This window comes from Lemur catta, chromosome 6, assembly GCF_020740605.2.
Source record: "Lemur catta isolate mLemCat1 chromosome 6, mLemCat1.pri, whole genome shotgun sequence".
Lineage (NCBI taxonomy): Eukaryota > Metazoa > Chordata > Mammalia > Primates > Lemuridae > Lemur > Lemur catta.
The window spans coordinates 19977734-19994118 of NC_059133.1; the positions used below are offsets into that span (position 1 = coordinate 19977734).

General features: G+C 40.0%; 1 protein-coding gene across 3 annotated transcripts in view; it reads left to right on the top strand.

The window, feature by feature from the left end:
• The first annotated feature begins 4085 nt into the window (after positions 1–4085).
• Positions 4086–16385, top strand: part of UHRF1BP1L (UHRF1 binding protein 1 like) — a 75363-nt gene continuing 63063 nt past the window's right edge. The window contains exons 1-2 of one of the 3 annotated variants that reach the window (XM_045553158.1): positions 4363–4379; positions 16232–16379. Coding sequence is in view for 2 of the 3 variants with exons in the window: in XM_045553156.1 (XP_045409112.1) it covers positions 4336–4379 (44 nt within the window). In the remaining variant the exon portion in view is untranslated. Of the gene's footprint in view, positions 4380–16231; positions 16380–16385 lie in introns of all 3 variants that reach the window. The other 2 variants (XM_045553156.1, XM_045553157.1) reach the window with 2 other exon arrangements.

Below are 16385 nucleotides of genomic sequence, written 5' to 3' on the forward strand. Positions count from 1 at the left end.
CTTTGCTGTCACAACATAAAGGTGAACAACTTCTACACCATATTGTGATGTGTGATGAAAAATGGATTTTTTTTGACAATTGCAAGCATTCAGCACAACAGTTGGATAAAGATGAAGTGCCAAAACATGGTCCAAAACTGAATATTCATCCAAAAAAACTAATGGTGTCTGTCTGGTGCTCCAGTGCTGGTATTATCCACTACAGCTTCATGAAACCTGTTCAATTGATTACAGCGGATGTCTACTGCAACCAACTGGATGAAATGATGAGGATGCTTCCAAACTGTGTCAATAGTTTAGGCACATACTTTGATTAATTGTACTGCTTCTTGTTTGAAATATAATAAACTAAACTTTTGATTCAAAATCAGACATTTCATATTTAATGACCTAATAATAATAATAATAGCTACCATTCTATTGTGTCAGGCACTCTGCTAAGTACTTTAGCTTTACTAGCTTGGTTAATCCTCACAACTTCATGAAAGTATATAGCATCACAGGGCTCAGAGAGGTTCAATACTATTCCTATGATCATAGCTAAAAGAAATCTGCAGAGCTAGGTTTCAAATCCAAGTCTTTGATTTCAGGGTCAGTTCTTGTAACAAATTAAACTGACTTATTCTCATCTTTGAAATAATACCTCCACTGTAAATCTGTCTCTGAATGAATCACTCCCTTCACTGTGTTCTTATAGCACTTTGCTTCTGTTTTTGATAATGATAATATCTAGCATTCATTATGAGTTTGCTATATGCTAGGCACTTTGTTAAACACTTGAGATAATGTTGTCTCCAACAGAAGAAATAACTGAGGTTGTGTAATTTGCCAAGTTTACACAGCTACAAAGTGACTGAGATGGCATTTGAACCAGTCTAATGACAGACCTGAAGGTCTTAATATTATAATACAAATTTACCTTTCATGCTAGGCTGTTAACTCAGATGGCAGTAATAGATTTTTTTTCTTGCTTTTGTTTAGGTAGCCCCAGATACCTGAATATTAGTGCCTGGTCTATTTTTTTATTTTTTATTTTATTTTATTTTTATTTTTTATTTTTTTGAGACAGACTCTTGCTCTGTTGCCCAGGCCAGAGTGAGTGCCATGGCGTCAGCCTTGCTCACAGCAACCTCAAACTCCTGGGCTCAAGCAATCCTACTGCCTCAGCCTCCCGAGTAGCTGGGACTACAGGCATGTGCCACCATGCCCAGCTAATTTTTTCTGTATATATTTGTAGTTGTCCAGCTAATTTCTTTCTATATTTTTTTAGTAGAGATGGAGTCTCACTCTTGCTCAGGCTTGTCTCGAACTCCTGAGCTCAAATGATCCTCCCGCTTCGGCCTCCCAGAGTGCTAGAATTACAGGCTTGAGCCACCACACCTGGCTGTGCCTGGTCTATATTACATAACAAATATGAAGTGAGTGCAGTCAACTCACACACGTATTCTTTCCATTCTCCACAATGGGCCAGGTTGTTGGACTATGTTTAAACTTGCCTCCTCCCCAACCCAAGTTCACACCTTCCTAACACATTCCTCAGGGGTAGTGTAATTTCATTTCCTCTTTTAGATATCACTGAGTGGTCATTTTCATCTCTGAAAAATATTGGTTTGGGGGGTGGGTGTGGAGAAAGTGTAAGATTGTAAGTTTTCCCTATTTCTATTTTTTCTTTACTTTTTTGTTTTAATATGGGGGTATTACGGTTTCTTTTCTTTTCTTTTTTTGGAAACAGGGTCTCACTCTGTTGCCTGGGATACAATGCAGTAGCATCAGCCTAGCTCACAGCAACCTCAAACTCCTGGGCTCAGGCGATCCTCCTGCCTAAGCCTCCTGAGTAGCTAGGACTACAGGTGCATGCCACCACACCCAGCTAACTTTTTCTATTTTTAGTAGAGACAGGGTCTCACTCTTGCTCAGGCTGGTCTAGAACTCCAGAGCTCAAGCAATCCTCCTGCCTCAGCCTCCCAGAGTGCTAGGATTACAAGTGTGAGCCAGCACACCTGGCCAAGTTTTCTCTATTTCAACAATTTCCTTCCTTTTTACTGAAGTTTTCAAGTGACATTTACATACTTCTTTATTTTTTTAATTTAATTTAATTTCAGAGTATTATGGGCTACAAACATTTTGATTACATAAATTGCTTTTGTACAATTTCAGTCAAAGTTATAGGTGTGTCCATCACCAAGATAGTGTGCATTGTTCCCATTAGGTGTGAATTTACTCATCCTTTCCTCCCCCCTCCTACCTGCTTGATTTCCAATGAGTTTTATTTCCATATGTGCACATAAGTGTTGTTTGATTAGTTCCAATTTAGTAGTGCGTACATGTGGTGTTTGTTTTTCTATTCTTGTGATACTTCACTTCAAAGAATGGGCTCCAGTTCCATCCAGGTTAATACAAGAGGTATTAGTTCACCATTTTTTTTAATGGCTAAGTAGTACTCCATGGTATACATATACCACATTTTATTAATCCACTCATGTATTGCTGGACACTTGGGTTGTTTCCACATATTTGTGATTGTGAATTGTGTGGCTGTAAACATTTGGGTGCAAGTGTCTTTTTTAAAATAAAATGTCCTCTTTTCCTTTGGGTAAATGCCCAGTAGTGGGATTGCTGTATCAAATGGTAGGTCTACTTTTAGTTCTTTGAAGTATCTCCATATTACTTTGCATAGAGTTTGTAGCAGATTGCAGTGTCACCAACAGTGTATAAGTGTTCCTGTCCACACCCACGCCAGCATTTTTGTTTTTGTTTTTTTTTTGTTTTTTTTGATAAAAGCCATCCTCACTGGATTTAGGTGATATCTCATTGTGGTTTTGACTTGCATTTCCCTGATGATTAGAGATGTTGAGTATTTTTTCATGATTTTTAGTCATTAGTCTATCTTTTGAAAAGTTTCTGTTCATGTTTTTTGTCCACTTTTTAATGGGGTTGTTTGATTTTTTTCTTGCTGATTTGCTTGAGTTCTTTGTAGATTCTGGTTATCATTCCTGTTGGATATGCAGCATGCAAATATTTTCCCCCATTCTGTAGGTTGTCTATTTGCTCTAGTGAATGTTTCCGTGGTTGTGCAGAAGCATTTTAATTTGATCAGGTCCCACTTATTTGTTGTTGTTGTTGTTGTGATTAGGGTCTTCTTCATAAATTCTTTGCGTAGGCCAATGTCTGTAAGAGGTTTTCCAACATTTTCTTCTAGAACTCTTATTGTTTCATGCCTTATGTATAAGTCTGTTATCCATTGTGAATTAATTTTTGTCAATGGTGAGAGGTGCAGATCCTGTTTCAGTCTTCTTGTGGCTATCCAATTTTCCCAGAACCAGGGAATAGGGATTCTTTTCCCCAGTGTATGTTTTTGTCTGCTTGTCAAAGACCAGATGGCAATATGAGGATGGTTTTATATCTGAGTTCTCTGTTCTTGTGCCAGTAACATGATGTTTTGGTTACTATAGCTTTGCAGTATAGCTTGAAGTCTGGTAAAGTGATGCCTCCCAATTTGTTACATACTTCTTTAGATACAACCTAGTGAAGTGGGTAGCACTGATGTGATTAACCTATTTCACAGATGACTAAAGTGAGGCTAAATATAAAGAAATTATTTTCTTCAGGATTACACAGCTAGAAAATACTGGAGCCAGGACTTGAATTCCTAGGTCCTCCCCAGACTCTATAAAGACACCTCCTCAACTTTTACTTCCCTTAGGACTGGAATAACCAGGAGAAACATGAAATTACAGCACTCAGCTAAGGGAAAGGCAAAAGGGAAGGAATTCAGGGAAGAATATGAAGAAAGATGAGTCGGTCAAAAGCAGAGTCGTTTGTTGAGCAGTTATATTGAGGAAATTAAGAAGAGAAGTAGGAGGTGGAAGGACAACTCAGTGGTGGTGGCAGGAACGAGAGCATCGGGAGGGTAGGGAAGGATTAAGGCCCAAGAAGATTGTAGCATTGGGAATCAGAGGGCTCTGGCCTCAGGAGAGCGGTGGATCCCTGCGCCAGCCCGGCGAGGGGGCGGGGCCTCGAGCCTCTGGCTCCGCCCTTCCCGCCCAGGGTCCTCCTCGCGCCGCGCCGCCCCCGCCCTCCCCCAGGTCTCTTAGGTGATGCTGCAGCCAAGATGGCGCCGGCGGCGGCCGCGGCGGCTTAAGCGTGATGCTTCGGGTCCTCGTTGGCGGTGGCAGCGGCAGCGGCGGCCTTGGCCGCGGCCTGGCGTCTCTCCCGTGCGTGAGCGCTCAGGCGCCTGTCCTCCGGCCGGGTTAGCCGGGACAGAGAGGAGACGGCCACGGAGACAGGAGGCAGTGAGGAACAGAGCGAAAGCGCGGCGTCTCCCGCCTCGGCACCATGGCTGGGATCATCAAGAAACAGATCCTGAAGCACCTCTCCAGGTCAGTGGGAGCCTGGAGCCTGGGGGCCAGCCCGCCTCCGCCCTAGTCCACACTGAGTCGGCCTGCGGCCTCGGGGGCGGCGGGGACTGGCGGCGGTGCGGGAGGCGACCCTCGGGCTTCCCCGCCCCAGCCGGGCAGAGGTCGCGGCCGGGGTCTGCCGTCGCTTGCGGCGCCCGGGGTGGCCTCACGAGTGAGCCCCGATTGCGGCCCCCCCCGGGGCGGGCTCGCGGAGGAGCGCGCAGGGCGGCGAGCTGGGATTGCTCCCGACGCGGCGTCCGGGGGGCGTCCCGGGGCCGCTCTGGGCGGTCCTGCGCGGAGGCTGGAGGTGGCCCGGCGTCACCCAGGTGCCCGGTTGAGGTGGCAGCCTCGAGCTGCAGCTCCGCGCTCGTCCCCTCGGAGCAGAGCGGTTCCGTTAACTGAGGGCGTTTGGCGCAGTGTGGACTCCTGGAGCCGAGGTCGCGTTCTCAGTGAAACGGCAACCTTGTTATTGTTCTGAGTCGCCCCCGCCTCGGGTTCCCCCTGATGCGTTAGAGGGTGTGTCTGTTTGCTCAGGCAGGATTTGTTTTAGGTAAATAACCAGAGTTCCCAGCTTTGGCAGGTTCTTTCTGGAGTCCTTTCAGTCTCACATCATTCTCACTGAATTTTGTTCTTTTTCATCTGAGACTCTTAAATTCAGAGACTTTACATCTGTGGTGATTAAAACCCAGGATATGTCATTCTTTCCATTTCATAACGTGGTTTTAGTCAGAAACATGACTCAGTAAAGCTGGCAGTTTGTTACTGCTCTTGGCTTCTCCATATTTGTCTTGAGACACAGGCTAAAAATGTAGGATCTTCTTCCAAGCTGTTAACCGAGAATTCAAAGCGCTGGGTTCGGATCCGTTTCTCCTCTTCTGTTATTTTTAAGTTAATGATTACTTTTAACTGATTTTAGGAAGAGACTCAGGTATAATGATAGACTTGTGTACTAAACATAATTCTTGATTCTCCAGCTTGTTTTATACCACAAGTTACCTATTGGGGAACAGAATCAATACTTATGTGATTCAGCAAACATTTTCCTCACTTGTAACATTGAATAAGATACAACATAGTTTCTTTTTAAAGTAGCAAATTGTAGCAGCGTTTATGGATATACGTTTCTTAGAGATAACTAATTGGAAAGTTTTTTTAAAAAATTGTGCATGTGGTTCAAAACTGAACTGTCTTATTTTGGAAGGTTTTACTTCTCTATTTATTATTTGGGTAAAGTCTGACTTTTATAAATCTGATGGCCTCCAGCCTTTCTTATACCCAGTTCCACAAGAAAATTCAGATCTAAAAAAATGTTTGAAATACTTATTTTCCTACTCTTTCAAAGATGATAGTAAATAGTACCACTCTAGATGACAAGGAGAAAAGTTAATTCAATCACTAAGTATCTTTAATTCTTTTGTAGAATTCCATTTGAGGACTCTTAAACATTAGGAGAAAAGTTGTAATTGTAACAGACAACGCCCACACAATCAAAATTGAGGCCTTAGGGTTACTTTTTAATCTGTATGGTTTCTAATGACTCTGATTAACGGTAATGAGGATTTTTTTTCAGAGATGCATTTTTGAAACTGTTGAGTTTTCAGTTATTTCACATTTCAAAAAAATGTCCTTAATTCAGGTGACTGAAGAGTATCAAATTCTTATTTTTGGTTAGTGTATTAGTGTTAATTGGTGTCATCTCCTAAGAAAAATGCAGTTATTCATAAACCTAAAGGCAATTCATAATAGATGAAACAAGGTAGATGTTGTGATAAATTATAGTTGTTCCAGTAGGATTGAACTTTTGAAATTATCTGGGTCAAATTTAATTTTATAGATTATTCAGTAATGAAGATGTTACTATATTGATCTAGTGGTCTAGAATACAATTTAATACGTTTAATAGGAAACACTTAGAACGTATCACTTTCTAATAGTAGACAACTCATGTGGTCTGTGTGTGCAACCCATTGCACCTTCTCAAAGGAGGCCTTTCCTTACCAGACTTTAAAATTGTGAGCCCCCATGCTTCCTGTCCCTCTTGCTTGATTTTCCTCCATAGCACTCATCCTCATCTGTCATAATACATACTTCTTTGCTATTTGTCTCTCTACACTTTAATGTAAACTGCATGAGGGCAGGGATTTTTGTCTTGAGGCTGGCATAAAGTAGGTACTTAACAACTATTTGTTGAGTGAATGGATGGGCTGGCTCTCCCTCATATTGCTGTTCTTTTTAACTGAGGCAAGACTGTATGTCACTAATATTATTGAGATTTGGGATGACCAGTTTCCCTGAGGTTTTAGGAGTTAATAGGTAATTGAGTCATTGAATAAACGTGGTGCCTTTGGAGTTCTGGAAAGGAAGAACTAGCAAAAATGGCCTAGTTCATATAGGGTCTTATAAGGAGGGTGTGTGTGGGGGTCTTCCAGTAAGGAAATGACCTAGTTGTTATGTGAGGGGAGGGTTTTCCAGTAAGGAAGAAGATTATTTAGAAACCAATATGAGTAAGAATGCTCACTCTTAGCCTTGAGATTGAATTATAATGAAATTGCAAGATTAAAGCTATAGGGGCCAAGGGGAAGCTTTACCTTTGCTCTCTGAAAAATCAACTCACAAAAGGCAGATTAATGGGAGAAAAGGCACACACTTATTTCATGTGCACTTGGGGAGAGTCACAGAGTGGTTGCCCACCCCTCTGCAGGGTTCAAGAGTTTGTATATCATCCTGGTAACACAGATTATGGGGGTGGGAGAGAGAAGAGAAATTTTGTTGAGGAGCAACAAAGGATTAATAGGGGGAATGAATCAAGCAACAAAAATTAGTTTGTAAATAGCATTTGTAGGTGGTGGTCTTCAAACATTTTTGGTTTTATAGGAGAGGAAGAAAAAAAAAACAATTATCCCTGGTAGGTCTGGATTTTAGGCAGATAAAGGGACTTCAGCTTCTTTGGGAGAGATGGTGTGGAAGGAAGGTCAGAGAGACCTTGAGGCTTCATTTCAGTATGTCAAAGTGCCATATTTTGGGGTGCTGGTTTCTGAGCCCCAACAAAACTATCATTGCCCAAATGTGGGGACTTGAGAAGCTGGTATATTGGGAAAGAGGAATTGTTCAGGAATTGTTCTTAAGAGATTAACAAATGCTTTACGTAAATGCCAGACTATTTGAGAAGTGTTAATCCATATACTTGTTCCTTGCCTAATTGTTTAGTTTGTATTCTAAGCATCTCTTGCTTTGTTAATAAAAAGTTTATGTACTTGACTAACCTGAAATGAGGACAAGGGAGTGTATTTGGGGGGGAAGGGGAAGTTAGAGTAGTTACTTTTTTTTAGGAGAAGTGAAACAACAAAAGCCTTTGAAGGAGAAATTATCCGCGATCTTTCAAATTATATCAGCACAGAATATATTTTGGGGGATTTTCTAAGAGAGAGCAGGGAGGCAGCTAAAACATCCTACAATGCACAGCACATTTCCCCACAACAAAGAATTATTTGGCCCAAATGTCAGTGGCTCCCATGTTGAGAAACTGGTTTAAAGTATACAGATGTGTGTCATATGATTGAGCTAGGGCACTGTGCTAATTAAGGTTATTTTGTCTGCAAACAACCGAAACCTGCTCTATTTGGGCAAAAAGGGAAGTATAACAGAAAGCAGAAAATCTGAACAACCAAACCAGGGAAAGAGCAGGAAGCAACCAGCTCCTAGAATCTCATTGGAAGAGTTCTTAGACCTTTTTACAGTAAGATATTAACTTCAGCACTATTGACTTTTTTCTTTCTTCGGTATGTCTCACTCTGTGGCCCAAGCTGGAGTACAGTGGCATGATTGTAGCTCACTGCAAGCTTGAACTCCTGGGTTCAAGCGATCCTCCTGCCTGTTTCCCTAGTAGCTGGGACTACAAGAGCTTGCCACTACACCTGGCTAATTTTTAAAATTTTTTGTAGAGATAGGGTCTCACTATGTTGCCCAGGCTGATCTCGAGCTCCTGGGCTCAAGGGATCCTCCTGCCTTGCGTCAGCCTCCCAAAGTGCTGAGATTACCAGCCTGAGCCACCATACCCAGCCACTATTGACATTTTGAACTAGATAATTCTTGTGGAGGGCTGTTCTGTGCATTGTAGGATGTTTAATACCTCCAGACATTGCTAAATATGTCCTGGGAAGCAAAATTGTTCCTGGCTGAGAACCACAGCTTTAGGGTGCTACCCCATCTTCCACAACTCCCAATCTCTGATTTCTGCTATCAAGTTTCAGATTCCTTGAAGAGAGAACCTGTATGACCCAGTTCTGTCTATCCATGGATCAATTAGCAAGGACAAAGGGTTGTACTGCAAAAATATAGTTATGAGGAGAATTATTTGAGTCAGGTTTGTTGCTCCATTTGGCATCTGTAACAAGCACTGAACTAAATCATATTTTCAAGGGCCTCACTTACAATGTTAAGGAAGTTGAACTTCATCCTGGGGGCAGGGAATGACTGCTAATAAAGATAAAAGAGGAGGCCAGGTGGGGTGGCTCATGCCTGTAATCCTAGCACTCTGGGAGGCTGAGACAGGTGCATCACTTGGGGTCAGGAGTTCGATACCAACCTGAGGAAGAGTGAGACCCCGTCTCTACTAAAAACAGAAAGAAATTAGCAGGCCGACTAAAAATATATAGAAAAATTAGCCAGGCATGGTGGTGCATGGCTGTAGTCCCAGCTACTTGGGAGGCTGAGGCAGGATTGCTTGAGCCCAGGAGTTTGAGGTTGCTGTGAGTGAGGCTGATGCCATGGCACTCTAGCCTGGGCAGCAAAGTGAGACTCCCTCTCAAAAAAAAAAAAAAAAAGATAAAGAGGAAGTCTGGGTTTTGGAGTCTGAGGTTCAGGAGCATATCTGGGGTTGAAATATAGAGCATACAAATGGACTCTGAATAACTTAAGTAGAAAACTAATATATTGGAGGGATATTGATGTCCTGCAGAACTTACAAGAAATTGGAGAACAAGACTTAGAAACAGAGTGGAGCAGTCCAGCTCCAAGGATCTAGGTAAGAGAAACTGCTTGATGGTCTCAAGATGACTTGTTCCATAAACTGAGGGGGAGGAACACTTTAAAGAGGGAGGACGGCCTGAGAAGATTGTTGAATGTTTAGAATATTTGTTATATATATTAGGAAGGGTTGAACACTTGCAGGGTTTTGTGACCGAACGCCACAGTGATAAGAGTTTAGGGTGCCTCACAATGTGTTGATGGAATGAGCCTCTAGATTTAGGACATGTTAGGATGGAAAGGGGAGAGCAGCAGCTGATAGTATGGAGAGAAAAGGAAAGAACCATCGAAGGACTGGGAGTGCTATCTAGGTGGAAGAGTAGTGAAGTAAAGGAATGAGCTAATTGGAAGGATTGGAGATTTTGTCTGAAAGTGTCATATTGAAGTTTAAGATTTTAGAGGTGAAGAAGGTCTGGTTTAGAATAAGCTATCTGATATGGCCATGGAAGTGAGCTGTTGAAAAGAAGTTAAGGTGCACGTAATTGGAGATAAATACTACTAGGTCTTTAATCTTTCACGTATTGGAGATTCACAGAAGGAAATACAACACTGTTTATTTAGTCTACCAGAAGTTATTTTTTCAAATTCTAACTTCTTTTGAATATTGATAGACTAATTATTTGTATGCTTTACTTTTATGGTAAGATTCAATAAATAATATTTGAGCCTTTATGTATTCCAGGTTCTTGAGCATATTTATGTGTCAGACAGTGACATTAGAAATCCAAAGATGAATAAGACATGTTTTCAGCTCTTGGGAAACTTTAGTGATTCTTATTCTGATATAACAAGCATGAGTAGGATTACTAACTGTAATCTGTTTTTAAATTGTACTGCCATGTGAAATTTGAGATTTTGTTTACTTGGATTAGGTAACTGGGAAAAGACTGAGTTAAATACTGCTTTTTGGATTGTAAATAAATTACTTTTATAAAAGTTTGAGAGTTTTTGAAAGTAACTTGTGTTACTTAAATTGGCAGTATTCATTTATAAATGATCCTCAGTAATCTGGATTTTGACACTAGATATGTTAGTTGTTTATTTAACAAATAATTTACCGAGTGTTTACTTTGTATCAAGTATTGCTCTATAATGCTAGGGGTAAAGCAGTGAACAAAATTGGTGAAAATTCCTGCCCATGTGGAATTTACATTTTAATGAGAGGCAGATAGTAAGTAAATAAGTGAAATACATAGTACAATGTATCAGTTTGTATTAAGTGCTATTGAAAAAAGTAACACAGGAAGTTGGGATGGAGCTTGCAATTTTAAATCTGGTGATCTGGCAGGGTTAATTGAGAAGGTAATATCTGAGAATAGTCGTGAAAGAGGTGGTAGGAGCAAATGAAAAGGGTCTGGAAGTGGGAGGTGGTTTCTCATTTTTGAAATACATCAAGGCCACCAACATAGGTAAAGTGGAGTGAAGTGAGTAAAGGAAGAAGACATCAAAGAGAAAATAAGGGCCAGACTATGTGGGGCCTTGTAATGACTTGGCTTTTACCTTAAGTAAGATTAGGAGCCACTGGAAGGAAGGTTTTGAGCCAGGGAACACTCTGGCAGCCATATGGGAAATAAGTAATAGGAAGTTAAGGGCAGGAACAGGAACCCAATTAAGAGGTTGTTATTATGATAACTATTCATTTGAGAGAGATATTGGCTTGGATGAAGGTAGATGCAGTAGAGTTGAGATAGGTTCTAGATGTATTTTGGAGGTAGAGCCAGGATTGACTGACATATAAGATGTAGATTGAAAACAGTAATGGATGACTACAAAGTTTTTGACACAAGCAATGGATGAGATGGAGTTGTCATTAACTATATAGGAGAAGACTGCAGGAGGAACAGGTTTAAGGGAGAAGGTAAGGAGTTTGGTTTTCAATACATTAATTTGGATAAATGTTAGCTATTTAAATGGAGATATTCTCCCTTTTATTTGTGACTTAATTTAGAGGACACATGTTTTAGACTGGAGACAATGGAAATATTTTTGTGTGGTTATCATTTGGTTTGTACAAGAAATAATTATTACTGCAAAGCAAACTGTAAGTTGAAATTTCAGGGGTGGATTTTTTGGTTCTGGGTTTTTTTTTTTTTTTTTTTTTTTTTCTTTTTGCTATTAAATGTCCTACAGTTGTTCCCACTAATCCATGGGCAATACATTCCAAGGCTTCCAGTGGATGCCTGAAACTGTGGCTGGTATTGAACAATATATATATACACACACACACACACACACACACACACACATATACATACTATGTTTTTTCCTATACGTATGTACCTATGATGAAGTTTTAGAAATTAGTCACAATAAGAGATTAACAACAGCTAATAATAAAATAGAACAATTATACTTGTATATTATAATAAAAGTTATGTGAATGTATTCTCTTTTTCTCAAAATATCTTATTGCACTGTACGTGGGTAGCTGAAACTGGGAAGTGAAATTACAGATTAAATGAGGACTGCTATGTGTAGAAGTATCCAAAATAGAGCAGATGTCTTTCTTTCACATTAATTTCCAACTAAAACCAGATATTGATTCTTATAAAAGTTACTTTTGGGACTGGCAGAGCTCAGGCAGTGATAGGCTGTCAGTTCCCAACAGCCTACAGACCAGTACCGGGCAGAGGCTGGGAGTTGGGGACTGCAGGTCTAGTAGATGTTGTGGTATTACCATCCTAGAATCCTGGAATCAGAAGGGATCTGTTCCTATCTCAGAGAAGGAAATTATTAAAAAGTTGAGTTGTGACTTGCCAATGTCTGACAGATAATGCTGAATGGTAGTCACTGATTCAGTATCCTTTTCATTTGATTTGCTGTGCTGCTTATTCAGGTTGTCATCCTTCCCTAACAGTTTGCTTTTCTTTTATCCAATTTTTGTCACTTTCCTTACTATTCTTTAATGGTGATTTGCCATCCTGCTTCAGTATTCCTTAGGATATTCTTTTATTACTTGGGAATCCTTTGACTCTTCAGTCCTTTGAAGTTGGAAGAACAACATCTTTTGACTCAGCAGTTCTTTGAAGTTAGGAGATGTCTTAGTACATTTTGTGTTGCTATAAAAGAATACCTGAGGCCGGGTGCAGTGGCTCACGCCTGTAATCCTAGCACTCTGGGAGGCCGGGCGGGCGGATTGTTTGAGCTCAGGAGTTTGAGACCAGCCTGAGCAAGAGCGAGATCCCGTCTTTACTAAAAATAGAAAGAAATTATATGGACAGCTAAAAATATATATAGAAAAATTAGCCGGGGATGGTGGCACATGCCTGTAGTCCCAGCTACTTGGGAGGCTGAGGCAGGAGGATTGCTTGAGCCCAGGAGTTGGGGCAACAGAGTGAGACTCTGTCTCAGAAAAAAATATATACCTGAGACTGGATAATTTATAAAGAAATGAGGTTATTTAGCTCATGCATGGTTTTGCAGGCTCAGAAGTTCAAGGGCATGGCCCAGGCTTCTAGAGTGGGCTTTTATGTGGGTCACAACATGGTGGAGAAGATCGAAGCGGACGCTGGGAAGAGGGGAAAACCCCAGGGTGTTCTGGCTTTATAAAAACCCACTCTTGTGGGAACTAATCCATTCTGGAGAGAACTCACTAGGGTGAGAACAGCACTAAGCCATTCATGAGGCATCCGCCCCCAAAGACCCAAACACCTCCTACATTAAGGCCGTACCTCCCAACGGGCCACATGGGGGATCAAATTTCAACATGAGGTTTGATAGGGACAGACAAATCATATCCAAACCATAGCAGGGTAACATGATTTCTCCATTCATTTCTTTTTACTTGCATATTTTACTTTTTGTAGTATTATACTTTGTCTTAGTATTGCAGTTTCCAGTCTAAAGACTTTTTAAAATAAGTTGGTCTCTTATCAATTATGTGTTTTAAATTCTGCATATTATATGTTGAGGATGAGTAATTTAATATTTTATTAAATATTGATATTTAATAGTGAGTATTGGTGACTGGAGCTCAATTTGAATGTAAATTATAAGTGAAAGACGTTTTGGTATTTCTATGAGTGAAAAGGGAACAGTTACCATCAAGACCTTGGTTGGAGTGCAGTGGTGTTTACAACTAATTGATCACAACCAGTAACAGATTCCTTTGTTCCTTCTCCACTCCCACTGCTCTACTTGACCAGCCTTAAAAAAAAAAAAAAAAAAGACCTAGTTATTAAAACAAAATTGAGAGCCAAAGCCCAATATGATTAAGGAAGGATATAGTAATATATTATTTTTTTAGGCATTAAATTTTAATAGTTCGGTCATTCATTGACATTTTTTGAGATTTCTCTCAGCCAAGATGAATGTTTTATGTAAGTTTTTTGTTTGTTTGTTTGTTTTTTGACACAGTGCCTCACTCTATCGCCCGGCCTGGAGTGCAGTGGTGTGATTAGCCTGCTGCAGCCCTTTAACTCCTGGGCTCAAGTGACCCTTCTAACTCAGCCTCCCCAGTAGCTAGGACTACAGGCATGCGCCACTACGCCCAGCTAATTTTTAAAATTTTTTGTCGAGATGGGTCTCCCTGTGTTTCCCAGGCTGGTCCCAAACTTCCGGCCTCGAGTATTCCTCTCACCTCCACCTCCCAAAGTGCTGGCATTACAGGTGTAAACCACCCTGCCCAGCCTATATCAATTTTTAATTTCTATATTGGTCTATTCTTTACATTTAATTTGAACTTTATGGGTATGTAGTCTTCTTCTAACCAAAAATACTATTAAGAAAGGCATCTCTGGCTTCTTTTTGCCACTGCTAGCATAGCATCAAGTGTTTTGCTCTACTATTGTCTATTTGTAAATCTTTTGTATGTAATTTTATTGTTAGGAATAAACTTAGTGATACCAGAAAATTCATTGATTTAAAAATTTAGTAAAACAATATTTTTAGATATTGAGTTTTTGCCCCAAATTTTTACTTCTGCTGTGATACAACTTTTTATATAACTGAGGTATACTATAAGAAGGGGCATCCATAAAATGTAAGATTTATCTTTAAGTAATACAGATATTGCAAGTAAGATTATCTGATTATCCCCATTGATAGGATCCATTCATTTATTTACCTTTGTACCAATACTTAAAAGAAGATTCTATAAGGTATACAAATAAAATTAAGATACAAGAATATCTTTTGGAAAACAGTCTGGTAGATGGGTGTGAGTCTTAGAGAGGGTCACAAGCAAAGTACTATGCAACTTCAATGGAAGGGGAGATAGTGAGACAGAGGTGGTCTAAATGTCAGAGAAGCCTGTAAAGAACGAATGAAATAAAGCGCATAAATGACAGCTTGAGGGTAATAAAATAGTTATTAAATTTTTTGACTAAGTCATGCATACAAAGGAAATATTTAAAGCAAATATCCGGAAAAGTGAAGGGCAAGTTTTTAGGTCCTCCAAGTTTGGCTACAATTTTATTATCCAATACCACACTTTTCTCCCTTTTTTTCTCACCCATCTTTTAAGCCTTGTTTCCCACAGCCAGATTGTCTGCATCCCTACATGGTAGGCCATCTTCTCTCAGGCTTTATTTTATTAGTACATTTTTCATGGGCAGCTTTAGCTGGGCTAATCTTCATTGGTCTGTTTTTCATGGGCAGCTTTAGCTGGGCTAATCTTCATTGGTCTCCTCCATTTTTGAACTTTTTTAGTTCATAAATTTATCCTGTTTGTTTTAGTAAAACAAAGGCTTCATTTATATTAGTTCTGTAGATTGTCATCTCTTTAAGGGCAGAATCGCCCTGATATGTTTTAGTTATGAGGACAGTGACTGTGCTTGTCTTGTTCACTGTTGTACCGTTAGCATCTGCCACAGTATTGTGGTACATAGTAGTTGTTAAAACACATTTTTAACTGTTGGGAGAAATAAATGTATATTACCTTGGCCTCCACAGAATACATAGAATATAAATTTGTTGCCCTGAATACATTTTTGGTGGGTTTAACTAGTTGACTTATATCCACAAAATTTAGATTAAAAGCTTTTTTTCCTGGCAAATACTATAGATCGTCAATTAATTTTTGAGTATATAGATATAATCTGTTGCTGGATCTGTCTCTCTCTTGTTTGTGGATTTCTTTTTTTTTTTGAGACAGAGCGCCATTCTGTCGCCCCCGGCTATAGAGCAGTGACATCATCCTAGCTTACTGCAACCTGAAACTCCTGGGCTCAAATGATCCTCCTGCCTCAGCCTCCCAATTAGTTGGGGGTACAGATGTGACATCACACCTGGCTAATTTTTTCTATTTTTAGTAGAGACGGGGTCTCACTCTTGCTTAGGCTGGTCTCAAACTCCTGACCTCAAGCTATCCTCCCACCTCGGCCTTCAAGAGGATTATTTTTTTATAGGTAACTTTATGCCTCAGTATTCTCTGTAAAATGAGGATTACGGTTTTAATTTCAGGGCTTTTGGCACTGAAACTAATTTGATAATTGTATTTATAGATTGCTTGTTTTGTAGAGTGCTCGTCTTAATTGATTTCATTTAATGTTCAATTATACAGCTCAGCCTTTGTATAATTTGTACAGCATAGCTATCTCATTTTTGTTTGTTAACATTTTAACATAAAAATTAAAAAAATGAATGTAATCGATTAGTAGTAATATCAGTGGTAGAGAAAACGAAGAAAATCCTAAGTGATTCATCTTAGAATTTAAGCACTGTTTGCCTTTAGTTAATCCAGTGTGAAATACAACTGTATTTTTTTTTAAAGTGCACCACAGCTAAATATCTTTATCATATCATTCCTTTCCTCTTCCTTCCCTTAAACTTGCTCCCTTCTGTGTCCCCTGTGTACCCATTCCCTACAGCGTTCCCTGCTGGCTGTGGTGGAGATTGATGTGCTGTGAATTGCATAATCACCCAAATGAGTACCTGAGGAGTCTAAGAAACCCTGGCAACTGACTGCTTGCTTTCACCAGGAATTAGGGACCTTTTGTCTGAATTTCCTGCCCTCAGGTAATA